Source organism: Quercus suber, unplaced genomic scaffold (genome assembly GCF_002906115.3).
Source record: "Quercus suber isolate HL8 unplaced genomic scaffold, Cork oak 2.0 scaffold_118, whole genome shotgun sequence".
Taxonomy (NCBI): domain Eukaryota; kingdom Viridiplantae; phylum Streptophyta; class Magnoliopsida; order Fagales; family Fagaceae; genus Quercus; species Quercus suber.
The window spans coordinates 894,310-910,749 of record NW_027069583.1 but is presented as its reverse complement, the minus strand read 5'-3'; the positions used below and the strand labels follow the sequence as shown (position 1 = coordinate 910,749).

General features: G+C 34.7%; 2 protein-coding genes across 7 annotated transcripts; both read left to right on the top strand.

The window, feature by feature from the left end:
* Nucleotides 1-2,527: 2,527 nt before the first annotated feature.
* LOC136068497 (uncharacterized mitochondrial protein AtMg00810-like) lies at nt 2,528-3,246 on the top strand. The gene is made up of 3 exons (XM_065775701.1): nt 2,528-2,760; nt 2,803-2,893; nt 3,007-3,246. Exons 1-3 carry the CDS (start codon nt 2,528-2,530, stop codon nt 3,244-3,246), a joined length of 564 nt encoding a protein of 187 aa, XP_065631773.1.
* A 2,202-nt stretch (nt 3,247-5,448) lies between these two features.
* On the top strand, nt 5,449-13,550 carry LOC112001107 (putative disease resistance protein At3g14460). 6 transcript variants are annotated; one of them, XM_065775732.1, is made up of 6 exons: nt 5,449-9,634; nt 9,834-10,013; nt 10,109-10,141; nt 10,540-10,664; nt 10,933-11,052; nt 13,422-13,550. In XM_065775732.1, the coding sequence occupies exons 1-2, from the start codon at nt 5,819-5,821 to the stop codon at nt 9,873-9,875; spliced, it is 3,858 nt and encodes a 1,285-aa protein (XP_065631804.1). In that variant the 5' UTR covers nt 5,449-5,818; the 3' UTR covers nt 9,876-10,013; nt 10,109-10,141; nt 10,540-10,664; nt 10,933-11,052; nt 13,422-13,550. The 6 variants fall into 6 exon arrangements, with proteins under 6 accessions (XP_065631804.1, XP_065631808.1, XP_065631806.1 ...); XM_065775736.1 differs by lacking the exon at nt 10,540-10,664 and having other exon boundaries at nt 10,115-10,141; XM_065775734.1 differs by having other exon boundaries at nt 10,115-10,141; nt 10,540-11,052.
* Nucleotides 13,551-16,440: the final 2,890 nt, after the last annotated feature.

Below are 16,440 nucleotides of genomic sequence, written 5' to 3'. Positions count from 1 at the left end.
AAAAAATATATTCCATTCATTATCTGTTATGGGTCAAAAGTTATTAAATTTATCTCATTCTTTTGATTCTGTCGTCGAAAACATAAGCTGCACATGTGAGTTCAAAAAAAAAAAAAAAAAAACTTTAATTTATAGCCAGAACCATCTCCAAAGTTAAAATATTTTGTCTCTAATTTTAAATATTTTGGTCTAGAGTCAGGGAATTCTTGATTTTTAGGCAATTGGTTGAATTCGGTTCCTTTTTTCTTTCTATTCGGTGGAAAGTAAATTTAGGTCTTTGAGTTTAGAAAACAAAACAAAACTGAAGGTAGTAAAGAAGAATTTTGGTGCTAATCATTATTAAATAAAATTTACATGAAATGAAAATTAGGCACACAAAATAAAAAAGACTAAAAAGGCCTAAATTTAAAATTAAAAAAAAAATCCAACAAATTTGCTTAACAATGAGACAAAAAGGAAAAAAAGAAAAAACGACAAAAATGGTATAGCTTCAATCCAAGAAGAATCAAAGAACTACTAAAGCACAATATATCTAGGTGAAGAATTGCATCTATAACGTTGAATCTTGCCTCCTGAAAAGAATTATAGAATGATGAGAAATCTGATTGAACATTCATAAAGAAAACTTGTCTTCTAAAGTTACAAAAAGGCATCCTGTTCTTGCTCACTAAATCCAACTGTGTCCATAGCCCTTCTGGTTGCAAGATATTCATGAGCATTATTTACACCATGCAGCTCACAGCAATTTGATTGATTTAAATAATGAAAAGTTTTCAGACTCCCCAATTTATATTTCTCAATATCCTACAAATATTTATAATAATAATAATAAAAAAAAAAAAAAAAACTTGAAATAGAACTTATATTTATCTACAAATATTTATAATAATAATAATAAAAAAAAAAAAAAAAACTTGAAATAGAACTTATATTTACAGAAAACACTAACAATCGTCAAACTTGCTTCATTTCAAAAGGCATATATAAAGAGATAAATAGATGGCGATGTGATACAAACCACCAAATAGGAAAATAGATCAAAAAGTATATTTGATGGGTGGAGTTTTGAGCATAGCTAGCTATTAGGGCCCTCTCCTCCATTCATTGCATATGATTCAGTCAATACATAAGGTCCTTTCCCCCTGCATATCTCTCTCCCCTCTCTTAGACAGAAATTCACATACATATACCTGCTATATATATCTAAATGCATTAATTCTTCAGATGTTTGTTGAAAATAGTTTTAGTTATAAGGGCACTATGATTGATCTAATATATAGGCATCTAATTATTTCTTCAATTTTAATGGCAGAAAGAGTCCATTCCCAAATTGACCTTGCACTTGTATTGCCAATTACTTAGTACATTAATGTGATGGAGATTTGAATATTGGTTCTTCTAGTAAAAGAGAAATAAGAAAAGACAATATTACTGATTTACAGGGCTATATGCCCAATGTGAAATTCAAAATACACTCACACAACACACATTTAATTAATATCCAATCAACCTAAGGCAATCCTTGACGTCTAGAGCCCACACAAACTTATCAGGTTTTCTCTTTGATACCATTTGTGAGGACCCAAATCAACCCACCATTTGTGGTCCATTATATTTCGTCAAGTAACATTCCAATATGTATGAACTATATTGTGGCGTTGATGTTGAATGAGTGATGCATTGATACGCGTGTTTCATTGTTTTGTCTTACGTAGTAATTGGATGCATTCCGGAAAACGTGTCTTTTGCTTTCATTATGATGGGTACTTGAAAATTCACAAGCTAAGAGACACGTAGGAGGGAGGAGGACATGTCTAGCTAGTAAGGAATTTCGACAGACTCAACACTGACAGCCATTTGACTCAGTATTTGCGAAATTGTGATTTTGATTGGTGAATTGTGTGTGATTTTGGGTTTAATGTGCATCTTCATCCATATTAGAGAGTTGCTATTATCCAATGGATTTTTTAGGTGTGAATTTTTAATACACCCTATTTAATTAATTCGACCTCAAATTTAACAAGCTTTTCATTGATGTAAATAGTAAATACAACAACCATAAGTTTGAGTTTTTGGACTCTTTAAGAGTTTTGTAATACAATAGTATTCTTTACTATCCTTTATGAGAAGAATCATAGTCTGAATTAATCAACGCCCATTTTTGTAACTAAAAAATTTAAAAAGAAATAGAAAAAAGAAAAAAGAAAAAAAGAGTTAAACTTTAAAATTAAATGGGGTTCCTCTGTGTATTGAAGTCTCCCTAGTGTGTTATTTCTCCGTTTGAAGATTAGAATTGTTTTTATTATACATATATATATATATATATATATATATTTTTTTTTCATTTTTTAAACATGTTACAAGCTGGAAACACATCCTTGATTATAGGGCCAAAATGGGCATTTGCTCCTTTCGCCAAAACTTTCAAGCAAAATGCCCTTATTTTAAACTCAATTTTCTAAAAATCGAGTTTCAATGAAAAACTTGGTTTGCCAAATTCAGCTCTACCATCTCTCACTTGGGTTACATGGCTAGTCATTATGATTTTGCATTATTTCTTTGTTGCCCTGACAAAGGCACTATTTTACTTCTCTTGTATGTGGATGATATGATCATAACTGGTGATGACTTTAGTGACATTCAAGAACTTAAGGATTTTCTCAATCAGCAGTTTGAGATGAAAAATCTTGGATATCTTAGCTACTTCTTGGGTCTTGAAATCACTCATTCTATAGATAGATTTTATATTACTCAAGCTAAGTATGCCTCTGAACTTTTGTCTTGAGCTGGACTCACTGATAGCAAGATTGTTGACACTCCAGTTGAGGTTAATGCACATCTGACTCCCTCAGGAGGGAAACCATTGTCTAATCACTCTCTTTACAGACGCTTGGTACTGTCACTCGTCTAGACATTTCCTATATTGTTCACTAGGTGAGCCAGTATTTGTCTGTTCTACTATCGACTCACTATGCTGCTGTTTTGTGCATTCTTTGATACCTAAAGGGCACTCTGTTCCATAGTCTTTTCTACTCTGCTCAGTCTCCTCTTGTTCTCAGTGCATTTTCTGTTGCTGATTGGGCAGGAGATCCTATTGATTGCAAGTCCACCACTGGTTATTGCTTTCTTCTTAGTTCTTCTCTGATTTCTTGGCGAAGTAAGAAACAAACTCATGTGGCCCACTCTAATATTGAAGCAGAATATCGTGCCTTTGTTGATACCACATCTGAGCTCCTTTGGCTATGATGGCTTCTCAAATACTTAGATGTGTCCACATCCTTTGCTACTCCTCTTTATTGTGACAACCAGAGTGTCATTCATATTGCTCACAATGATGTCTTCCATGAACGGACTAAATATATCGAGATTGATTGTCATTTTATCCATTATCATCTTGTCCATGGTGCTCTCAAGCTGATCTCAGTCTCCTCTAAAGATCAACTTGCAGATATCTTCACCAAGTCACATCCTAAGGGATGCCTTTGTACTTTGGTTGACAACCTCAAGTTGGTCTCACATCCACCTTGAGTTTGAAGGGGGCTGTTAACGTGTATTAAGGTATGTGGGCTTTAGGCCCACCTTGTTTACTTGTACTGCACACTCTGCCTCCTATATAAAGGCACTCATGTATACTCTATTACTTGAAAAATACAATACAATCATTCAGTATTTCTAACAAACACAAATTTCTCTAAAGCTTACCCCAGTAAAAAAAAATGCGGATTTGGTTTAAACTACTCTCAATCATTGAAGCATTATTGATTTAGAGAGCAAAACAATCTATATATCCTCCTTCCCACTTCTGGAACCCACTGTTTGTTTGTTTGTTTTTTTTTTTTTTAGTTTAACAAGAAAGCATGGCTGGGGCTTTCACATTATTGAATTATTAACAATGTGGGGTAAAAAAAAAATTACATTTTGTCAAAAAGCATTCCCTGTAGAGTTAAAGTAATAAAGACATTTTTGTTGGCAACAATTCTATATAACTGTGAATAAATTTTAGCAAGCACAGCGAAAACACAACCACATAAGAACATAAAGATTTACGTGGAAACTCTTTCTCATTGAAGGGAAAAACCACGGGACAAACTTCGAATAATTTCACTATATTAAATAGAGATTACAACACTTGGAGATATAACTTGAGCAAAAAAAACTTTCTTTTTCTTTTCACTCACTGCTCTCTTCCTCCTTGTGTATCTTTCACAGTTTTCTCTTACTCACTCTATTTTTCTCTTCTCTTTTGCTTGCTTTCACTCACACAGTTCTTCAAGACTGCATTGTTCTTAGTCTCACTCACGGGGATTTCTCTTCTTTTTCCCTTCTTCATCAAATGGCTGAATGGCCTTCCTTTTATTTCTTCATCTTTCTCCTCTTTTCTTCCTTTCATCAATTCACAATAAATGCAAGCACACAAGGCTTGACTTTTGGTTCAACCAATTTCTTTTTCTTCAGCTCTCCCTTAGGCCGAATAGCCTTAATGCATCAACCCATTTCTTTTCTTCTTTTTCTCCTTAGTGTGTCCAACATGCCTAAGTCACTGCCCAAGAAGAAAAAAGGTTGACTTTTGTGGCTTGTCCAACTATCTCTTTAATAAGGTGTTTTATCAAGTGTGTGCTGGACCCACGGTGCTATGATGCACCCAACAATTGTTGAATTATTGGCAATGTGGGGTCAAGTCAACCATGCGGTAAGGTGGTCCCATGTGCAACTATGAATGCTAATACCAAATCTAATGACTAGAACTGCATCTACTTAAGGGTCTATTTGGTTGGGATGATGGAAAAGTGAGAGGATAGAAAATAGAGGGAGGATGGAAAAGTGGGAGGATAGAAAAGTTTTTAGTTTTTCTCATTTGTGTTTGGTTGAGAGGGTGGAAAAGTGGAGGGATGGAAAACTTTTTGGTTTGGTTGAAAATAAAGTTTGTATAAATTTATCATCATGTCCCTCTTAAATAAAACAAAAAGTAATACATTATACTTTTAAAAAAAATTGTGTATAGATGAAAGTGGACATTTCAAAAAATAGTATAAGAAATCATCCAAAAATGTTTTCTTAAAAAAATAATAAAAATAAAAATTAAGAAAACAGAAGAAGGAAAAGAAGAAGAACCTACCATCTTACAAAATTAAAGAAAGAAAAAAGAAAAGAAAAGGAAAAAAAAAAAAACCAAAACAAAAAGCCAGAGTTTCAAAAAAACAAAAAAAAAGAAGAAGCCAGAAACGTTAAAAGAGGTGAGGGCAGTTTTGTCCAAATATTTTTCTAACTTTTCACTCCAATTTAGAGAGATTGTATTTTGAAGGGGGAGGAGAGAAAACTTGTGGGCCCCACTACTTTTCTCTCCCCCTCCTCCTCTCAACCAAACAAGCATTCTTCACATCAAATTGGTGCAATGGCCGGTCAAGATTCACCGCCAAGGATATAAGAATACGGACAATATTGATTTTTGCTACTGGTGCGAATGTCTCCATGTAGTCAATTCCAAGTTCGAGTGTACCCCTTGGCAACTAGTCTAGTTTTGAATCGTTCAATGGTTCCATCTGCATTGAATTTGACTGTGAAAACCCACCTACAGCCAATAGGTTTCTTTCCTTAAGGCTCAACAACTTTCCAAGTTGAGTTCTTTTTAAATGACTTCATTTCTTCATTCATAGCTTCCTTCCATCTTCCCTGTATTTACCCCAACCAAATATATTCTAAATGTGTTATAAGAACTAAGAGCTGCACAGGCTTTCACACCACAAGCAAAAACCAATCTCTTTTAGTTTCCTGGAGTTACTCACTTTGTCAATTTCTTTCCATTGCAAAAAAGAAAAACATGGCTACCATAGTAGGAGAAGCATTACTGTCTGAATCCGTTGAACTGTTACTGGACTTGGCATCTCAGGAGGTCGTGAAGTTCATCCGGGGAAGAAAAGTCTCTGATACACTACTAACAAAGCTGAAGACATCGTGTCTTACCCTCAGCAAAGTGCTCAATGACGCAGAGGAAAGGGAAATCACAGACACAAATGTCAAAGACTGGGTTGATGAGCTTAAGGATGCTGTCTATCACGCAGAGGACCTTTTGGATGAGATCGCTACTGAAGCTTTGCGGTGCCAGGTGGAAGCTGTTTTTGTAAGCTGTACGAGTAAGGTACGTAACTTCATCTCTACTTCATTTGATCAGTTTGGGAGAAAACTAGAATCAAAGATACAAGAAGTCGTAGATAAGCTGGAATATCTAGCTTCACAAATAAAAGCTATAGGTCTGAGAGAAGGTGTTGAAGGGAAATCTTCCCAAAGAGTGCCCACAACTTCTCTGGTAGATCCAGAGACTATAATTTACGGTAGGGATGATGATGAAAAGGCAATAGTCAACTTGCTGCTCTCAAACGATGTAGCAAGCAACAACCACTCAGCTGGTGTGATTCCCATTGTGGGCATGGGTGGGGTTGGAAAGACAACCCTTGCTCGGAAAATCTACAACAACCAAAAAATCATAGAACATTTCAGCCTTAAAGAATGGGTTTGTGTTTCAGAAGAATTTGACGTTCCTAAGATAACTAAAAAAATTCTTGAGGCTGTCAGTCGACAAAAACATGATCACACTGACTTCAATAAGATCCAAACTGAATTGAAGAATTATTTGATGGGAAAGAAATGTTTACTGATTCTTGATGATGTGTGGAATGAAAATTATGACGATTGGGCTCTCTTGAGTATTCCCTTTAAATATGGAACATCGGGAAGCAGAATTATTGTGACAACACGCAACGAAAGTGTTGCATTGATCATGCGCCCTATTCAAATTTTTAATCTTAATAAATTATCAGAAGAAGATTGTTGGCTATTATTTGCAAATCATGCCTTTGAAAATGGAAAATCTAACGCATATCCTGAATTAAAAAGAATTGGTAAAGAAATCATTGAGAAGTGTGACGGTCTGCCATTGGCAGCAAAAGCACTCGGTTGTCTATTGCACTCTAAATTAGATGTAGAGGAATGGAATGAAATTTTGAAAAGCGAAATTTGGAGTCTGCCTAAGAATGGGGGTAATATTCTTCCAGCTTTAAGAATAAGTTACTATTACCTACCCTCACATTTAAAGCGATGTTTTGCATATTGTTCGATCTTTCCAAAGGATTATCTATTCAAAAAGGAAGAGCTTGTTCAGTTGTGGATGGGAGAGGGCTTCTTGCAACAACACAACTCAAATGAAGAAATGGAAGTTATAGGTGCTAAGTACTTCCTTGATTTAGTATCGAGGTCACTTTTACAACGATCAAATGGAAGCAAATTGTGCTTTCTAATGCATGACCTAGTCCATGATTTAGCTACATCTGTATCTGGCAAATTTTGTTTCAGATTGGAAGGGGATAACACAAACAACATTATAGATAAAACTCGTCATTTATCCTACTTAAGAACCAGATATGACACCTTGGAGAAGTTTAATGATTTGTGCAAAGCTAAAAATTTACGCACCTTCATTTCGTTAGGAATGAAAGAAGACAATGAGAATAAGGTGGAGTTCTACTTAACAAAGAGAGTACCACAAGATCTATTATTGAAACTAAGATTCTTACGTGTGCTTTCTCTTTCACATTATTGTAATATAGAGTTGCCAGAGTCAATTGGAAAATTCAAACATCTACGCTATTTAGATGTCTCTTTTACTAGGATTGAGAAATTGCCTAAGTCTACCTGTATGTTGCTCAACTTACAAACGTTGAATTTATCAGGATGCAAACTTCTAGTTGACTTGCCAAAAAATATGAGAAATCTCATTAATTTGCGCCATCTTCATAATAGTGGAACTAGCATTAAAAATATGCCAATACATGTGGGTCAATTACAATGTCTTCAGACTTTGTCCAAATTTGTTGTCGGCAAGGACATTGGATTCCGAATTGAAGAGTTAGGAAAACTTTCAAATCTTCGGGGAGTCATTGTGATATCGAATCTCCAGAATGTGATAAACTCAACTAATGCTTTGGAAGCAAAGTTGAAGGATAAGGAGCACCTTAAGGAGCTAACATTGGAGTGGGATGCTGCCAATGACATTATTTCTCGAAGTGAAGGAGAAGTACTCAACAATCTGCAGCCTCATACGAGCTTAACAAAGCTTGTTATCAAGAATTACAATGACACAAGCTTTCCAAATTGGGTTGGAGATAGTTCATTTTCAAATATAACAGTTGTTCATCTGAACTCTTGTAGAAATTGCTCTAGTTTGCCATCACTTGGACAACTCCCCTCTCTTCTTGATCTCTTCGTTTTTGGGTTTGATGAAGTTGTTACCGTGGGTGCTGACTTTTATGGTAGCGGTTCTTATACTGTTACGCCATTTCAATCACTGAAAATATTGAGATTTAAGGCAATGTCGAAGTGGGAGGAATGGTCTCCTTATCACAGAGAAGGCAAAGATGAAGGAGCTTTTCCGAGTCTCCAAGAGCTTTATCTTGAAAAATGTCCAAAACTAAGTGGAAGCTTGCCCAAGCACCTTCCTTCTTTAACCGAACTTGGGATTGAGGAATGTGAACAGCTTGAGACTTCTCTCCCTACTGCTCCTTTTATTCGTAAATTAGTAGTAAGGAATTGTAATGATGCGTTGTTGAAAAAATTGCCACCCACGTTGCACGACCTCACAGTAATGGGATTCGAAAACCTGGTGTCTCTGCCAGAGGGAGTGATGGACCACAACCACTGTGTTGAAAAGTTATTTATCTATGAATTTCCTGTGCTCAAGTCTCTTCCTCGTGGGGGTCTATCCAGTCCCACTACACTAAAATATCTTTCTATCTATGATTGTAAGGAATTGGAATTCCCGATGTACCCCTGCTATTCTTCCCTTGTGGGACTGGTTATAGAATATAGCTGTAATCCTCTGAAGTCATTTCCCTTGGACATCTTCCCGAAGCTTCGTTATCTCATAATCGAAAGGTGTAGCAACATGGAGTCTCTTTCAGTTTCGGAGGGACATCAGCTAACTGAACTCCTACAGTTGAAAATCAAAAATTGCCCTCATTTTGTAGCTTTTCCCAGTGGAGGATTGTCGGCCCCCAATCTCTCAGAATTAGAAGTCAGTAATTGCTCTCTTCTCAATTCACTCCCAGCAAACATGCACATGTTTCTCCCGACTCTTCAATTTTTGGAAATCATTAATTGTCCACAAATTGAGTCTTTTCCGGAAGGTGGTCTGCCATCCAATCTAATTTCTTTAGGAATCTGCGACTGCAAAAAACTAATTTGCAATAGAATGGAGTGGGGCTTGCAAAGACTGCAGTCTCTTAAAAGATTAGGATTCATAAATGAAGATCCTGATTGCTGGGATGCGGAGTCCTTTCCGGAGCAGGTTTTACTGCCCACAACTGTTACACATCTTTACATCACTGGATTTGGAAATTTGAGAAAGTTGGACAACAGTGGGTTTCAACACCTTACCTCTCTTCAATATTTGTCCATGGAAAACTGCCCGAAGCTCAAGCACATGCCAGAAGGGCTGCCTGCCACAATCTCTCACATAAAGATCATTACATGTCCTTCGTTGACGAAACGATTGCAAAGGAAGAAGGGAAAAGAGTGGCGCAAGATTGCTCACGCCCCCTTTATAGAAATCTTCGAGCGCAACACATCAAATAAAGCCAATCAGGTATTTGTTTTACTTGGCCCGCTCTTGATTTTACTTGCATTCTTTTCAATTTTATTTATTGACGTTTAATTTTTTTTCTTTCTATAAATTGTCTATTAATTATATATGATTGAAAAAATACAACTAATAATAAACGATTTCTTTGACTCTTGTTAATTCTTTGTCTGATTCGCTTTTTTACAATGTTGGGCTCCTGAAGTTGTCCATCGATGGTGAATGGAGAAGAACATTTCTATCTTGATTTATGTGAAGAAGCTGCCAAAAGTATGACAGGATTCATGCTCAGTTACCTGTTCTTTGTTAGACAAATGCTTTTAAAGTGAAAATGGAAAAGTACGCAACTCAAAATTCATGCACTGCTACCTGTTCTAGTGAACCAGTTAAGTGCCCGTATGATTTAATGATTTGCTTAATAAGAAAATAAGAAAAAATCGCTTGAACATTTGTTAAATGATGTTTATTTGACTGATGTAGATACAGTGTGTGCAAGGTTAATTTCACCACTCGGTAAGATTTTTCTTTTACCCATATGCTTCATGATTGGTGTCCATTTGGTTTTGAAAGCATGATTTTTAAAATCTTAATTGAGGACGCATGATTTCACAAGTGTTGTTGCTGTGAAAATCTGTAGTACGAAAAAACAATTTTCTTTAAAAGTGGCAATTTTAAAAAGCACCCACTCCCCCATGGCTCACAATTTGAGGATGCAGATATTCCCTAGTTTTAAAATGCAATTTTCTTTAAAAAAAAAAGAAAAGCCAAAGGTCAATATTTTTTTATTATTATTTTCCTTTTTCTTGAAAAAAATCACAAGGCCAAAGGGGGCTCTTGATGACAAATAGATTTATTTAATTAAATTTATAGTATAGGGCATAATTCTTACATTTGCTCTATGAAATATGCAGACGACCTTAATTTCTTGAAAACTCTGTGGCTGTTGGACAGTAGGGCAGAATTGATTAAAAAAATATTGAGAAAGGAACGCGCCAATAACAATTTGTGAGAGGAATATTTAGATTGAGCAATGCAGGTCAATGTTTCACTGTGATTCTGGTTGCCATCCTTTTATTCATTATTGTTTTAAATGGGAAATTAAATAGAATTACCATATATGAAAGAAATTGGAATTGAAAACGTTAAACGTTTTTAGAATGTTTTTTGCTTTTCAAGATTCAAGTAATGAAATCTCTTAGATGAAATTAGTGTTGAATACTCATTACTAAGGAGTCCAAACAGATTCATCAATCAAATTTATTGTATAGAGAGTAGTTCTCACATTTGCCTTGTGAAATATGCAGACGACCTTAGTTTCTTGAAAACTCTGGCTGTTGGAAGTAGTGCAGATATGATAAAAAAATTGAGAATGGAAAGTGCCAGTGACTATTTGTGGGTGGCAATGTTTAGATTGAGAAATGCAGGTCAGTGTTTCACTGTGATTCTGATTGCCATCCTTTTATTCATTATTGTGTTAAATGGGAAATCAAACAGAATTTACCATATATGAAGAAATTGGAATTGAAAACGTTAAACATTTTCAAGATTTTTTCTGCTTTTCAAGATTCAATTAATGAAATCTCTTAGATGAGATTAGTGTTGAATACACGTGACTAAAGAGTATAAACAAATTCATTTAATCAAATTTATAGTATTGAGAGTAATTCTGACATTTGCCTTGTCAAATATGTAGACGACCTTAGTTTCTTGAAAACTCCGTGGATGTTGGAAAGTAAGGTTGAACTGATAAAAGAAAATTTAGAATGGAAAGCGCCAGTTAGAGGTGTGCAAGGGTCGGGTTGGGTCGGGTTGAGGGGATCTTTTGACCTAATCCACCATGGTGGGTCAAAAAAAATTCAACCCAACCCAACTCATCACATAAGTCCAACTCAATCCAACCCCACCCACATGGGTCGGGTTGAATCCATGGATTTGACAAATTTTTATTATTATTAAATTTATTAAATATATTATTATTAGTGTATATTATATATATTTTAAAATATATAATAATATTATTAGTATATATTATATCTTAGTAAGAAAATAAGAAAAAATCGCTTGAACATTTGTTAAATGATGTTTATTTGACTGATGTAGATCCAGTGTATGCAAGGTTAATTTCACCACTCGGTAAGATTTTTCTTTTACCCAAATGCTTCATGATTGGTGTCCATTTGGTTTTGAAAGCGTGATTTTTAAAATCTTAATTGAGGGTTTGGTAAAATCTGTCATAAGTGTTGTTGCTGTGAAAATCTGTAGTACGAAAAAACAATTTTCTTTAAAAGCGGCAATTTTAAAAAACACCCACTCCCCCATGGCTCACAATTTGAGGATGCAGATATTCCCTAGTTTTAAAATGCAATTTTCTTTAAAAAATAAAGGCAAAGGTCAATATTTTTTTATTATTATTTTCATTTTTCTTGAAAAAAATCACAAGGCCAAAGGGGGCTCTTGATGACAAATAGATTTATTTAATTAAATTTATAGTATAGGGCAGTGGAGTTAATTCCGTACCGTACCGGCCGGTACAGCCGGAATTTATCGTACCGGCAGGTGAACCGGTACAGGAATACCCATGATTCGTACCGCTTAAAATACCGGTCCTTACCGGACTATACCGGATGTACCGCCAAATATCGGACATCTCGGCCGAAAAATGAAAACCGGGCGGTACTAGAAACTTGAAGAAAATGGAAAAAATTAGTAGCAGAAAGCTCACGATGCCGTCCTCACCGGTTGTTTTCCCATGTCGTCGGCCATTCCCCAGCCTTCCTCCTTCTATTTTAACCAGCTGCTTCTCTTTTTTCTTCTTCATCTTCTTCTTCTTCTTCTTCTTCTTCTTCTCCGTCTTCTTCAGTTTTGACCGAACCTCTTTCTTCTTGTGCCCTCTGTTTTAGATGCGTGTGTGTGTGGCTCTTGTTTAATGCTTTTGTGTGACTTTTAGATCTTTGTGTGGCTCTTGTTTAATGCTTTTGTGTGGGTTCTGACACCCCACGTGAACTCTAATTCAAACTTCAAATATACTTTTTTTTTTTTTTTTTTTAAGCTAAACAACTTCAAACATACTTGACTCTTAGGCTGGCTGCCACAATTTTATATATATATATATATATATATATATATTTTTAAATAATATAATAATCATCTTTGTAACTATTATAATATATATATATATATATTATGAATAAGCATATTATTATTATTATTACAATTTAGTATGTCAGATTATATAATAGATTGATATTGGAGCAAGAAATAATCATATTAAAAATAAGCAACTAATTTAGAGAAATATGCTATTATAAATTTAAGGATTCTTATATAGATTTATAAATAATTCTAAATAAATAATAAGTATGTCTATATATATATATATATATAAAATAAAAAAAAATTATTAAATATATATTAAATATGGGTGGGTCGGGTCGGGTTTGGTGGGTCGGTGGGTTTTCTGCACACCCCTAGCGTCGCCGCCAATGACTATTTCTGGGTGGCAATGTTTTGATTGAACAATGCAAGTCAGTGTTTCAATGTGATTCTGATTGCCATCCTTTTATTCATTATTGTTTTAAATGTGATGAGAAATTAAACAGAATTTACCATATATGAAAGAAATTGGAGGTGAAAATGTATATTTTCTGGATTTTGTTTTGCTTTTCAAGGTTCAAGTAATGAAAACTCGAGATCATAGTTGGATACACATATGAGTAAGAAGTCTAAAAAGATTAATTTAATCAAATTTATAGTATAGAGAGTAATTCTCACATTTGTCCTGTGAAATATGCAGACGACCTTAGTTTCTTGGATACTCCATGACCATCAGAAAGTAGGGCAGAATTGATAAAAAAAAAAAAAATTAAATGGAAAGCGCCAATGACTATTTTTGGGAGGCAATGTTTTGATTGAGCAATGCAGGTTAGTGTTTCATTGTGATTATAATTGCTACCCTTTTATTCATTATTGTTTTAAATGGGAAATTAAACAAAATTTTCCATATATGAAAGAAATTGGAATTGAAAACGTTAAATGTTTGAAAGTAGATTTTCATCATTTAGAGTAAATTTATCGCAAGGAAAAGTTGATGCATTTAAGAAAGTGAAAGAGAGCTTTTTAATTTTTAAGGTGGAGTTAGAATGGTAGCTCAATCTTTTAGAATTTAAAGCTTTGTCCTACGTAAAGGATATATATCTCTAGTTTTCATTTTTCCTGATAATGCATTTTGTTTATCAAAACATAAGGATATATATTACCACATAGAGAAGGATATTTTGTATATCTTACGTTCCCTAGTTTAATTCAAGTTACATCATCCAATGCCATAAACTAACTGTGGTTGCAGATTGGCTGGCTAAGACTACTTCTGTTTTACATTTTGGAATTGAAATGAAGCCTCTCTAGAGGATATGTCTACTTTGGGTTATTACCTTTTTGTGGGTGTAGATTGTCTTCCTAACTCCAGACAGCCCAAAAGACTCAGCATGTCATTTCTCCTTCTGTCCTTTTCGTCCACACCAATAGGATCTGCCTAACTCCCTTCTTACCATCAAGAACATAAAATTTAACTATGCTAAGACAAGGGTCCAAAGGCGCAGAAAGTGGGAAAACCATGTTGGGCTTTGTGGAGCCTAGTTATGTTTGATCCGGTTGACAACCTGGCTCTACCCAAATAATGTTGCATGGTTTTTAATGGGAGATTTTGGCCCCTTTTTTAGCTCATTGTGAATTTTGTGCGCAGGATGTAGAAAACGCAGTTTTGGTGATTAGGGTTTGTTGTTGTCGTTTTTGAGAGTGAGAAAAAAAAAACTGTATTGCCGCACTTTGTATTTTTCCCTGATAATAGTGAAATCCCTACAACTCTGTAGATGTAGGCAAATTGCCGAACCACATAAATATTGTCTTGTGCATGTGATTGTTTTTCTTTGGCGTGTGTTTTCTCTATTTTTGTTTCTCACAGGTTGGGAATTTCGGGTTAATTCCCTACAGACCAGCTACTGGCTCAATATTACTCAAGTTAAGGCTCACTGACTACACTATAAAATCTTCAAAGGTATCTTTAAATATAGGGAATTAAAATTTCCTACATGCGCATGTCATTCTTCCCTTCAGTCTTTTGTCATATTTGATAGATATAATTCTCTGTCATCATTTGGTTTGGATATCTTTCCAAAGTTTTGTAGTCTCAAAATCAACATGTGGGGCAACATCAAGTCTCTCTCTATTTGGGAGGGACACGAACTTCTTATCCTAGCTTTGGAAATCAAGGAGTGCCTTAATTTTTCAAATTCTCCCAGTGAGGGATTGCCAGACCCCAACCTTTCACTGTTAAAAGTCCATGATTGCCTTCATCTCTAGTCACTTCCTGAAAACATGGATACGTGCCTCCCATCTCTTCAAATTTTGGATATCACAAACTGCTAACAAGTTAAGTCTTTTCCAGAAGGAGGTTTGTGCAATGGGGCTTATGAATAGTAGCAAAAATAAGCTGAATAGTAAAATAATATGATTTTTAATTTGGAGCCAAGCGCACACTAAGTATTCTTTGCCTTTCATCATAGTAGGGACGAAAATGAGGATTTGATCTTTGCCTCTTTGGGGATCCAAGCATAAATAAAATTTTGTTGGGTCATTTCAAAATAAAGAATAAACTAAAATTCAAATTAAATTAGTATGTTTTTAATAAAACTAATGTCTATTCAGTATTAACAAAATAAAATAAAATAAATTTTTTTAATACATTTCAACTCAATAGGACATTATTATAAGAAAAATACTAAAGTTATTGCAAATTTTATTATATACTACTTATAAACTGATGTGGTAATATATATGGTTGGTGAATTTTGAACACCTATTGTTGACAATATTCATATTCATTACATAGTTACAATAGAAATTAGAAGAGTTAGTTTCATACTTCACTAATAAACCAATTCACCCACTATTGATTTTTAAGTCTTTATTAGCAATTGATCAATGAAAATTCAATTTATAGAAAAACAAATGGAACAAAATGGAGTTGATGAAAGAATGGAACAGATAAATCATAAATGTGTAGCACACCTAAAGGAGGTTATTTGGACATGCCAACATGCCCATAGGCATGCTTGTGTGCACACTGCTTAGGCCATGGCAATCCAATGTGGGCACGCAGCCAAAAGCCATGGCATACGCATGTGCGCGCTACGTAGGCCATGAAAAACCAACGTGGGCATGTAGCCAAAGGCCATGGCATGCATACATGCACGATGCCTAGGCCATAGCAACCCAACGTGGGCATGCACCCAAGGCCATGGCAGAATAGAATAAAATGAAATATCCATACCAACCTTCAATCTAAATTTTTTAAAATATGGATAAAATTGATAGTCCCCACCTTTGCTTCACTAAAATAATGAGGGTTTTTCTCGAATGAATGATTATCATTAAAACAAGAGCAAGGCTTAGGTACAGTACTTAGGTGCTGTTCCTTAGGTTCCTATTTTAAGATTTTGTCATGTAGATTTTTTCTTATGGGAAGAAAGTGTATTTTTCTTAAGAGGAGAACCTAAGGAACAGCACCTAAGGTATTATACCTAAGTTTTGTCCTTAAAATAATTAGTCTTTTTCTTGAATGAATGATTATCATTAAAATAATGAGGGTTTTTCTCAAATGAATAATTAGAAAGGTTTTTCTCAAAGGAATGATTAGAAGGGACTAGAATAAAGCTATACCATGTATATAACCACTGGCTTGTACATACAAACATGGTGTCCATGTGAATATAAATAAATAAAAAATAAAAAAACTTCTCTTCAAAACTTAAATA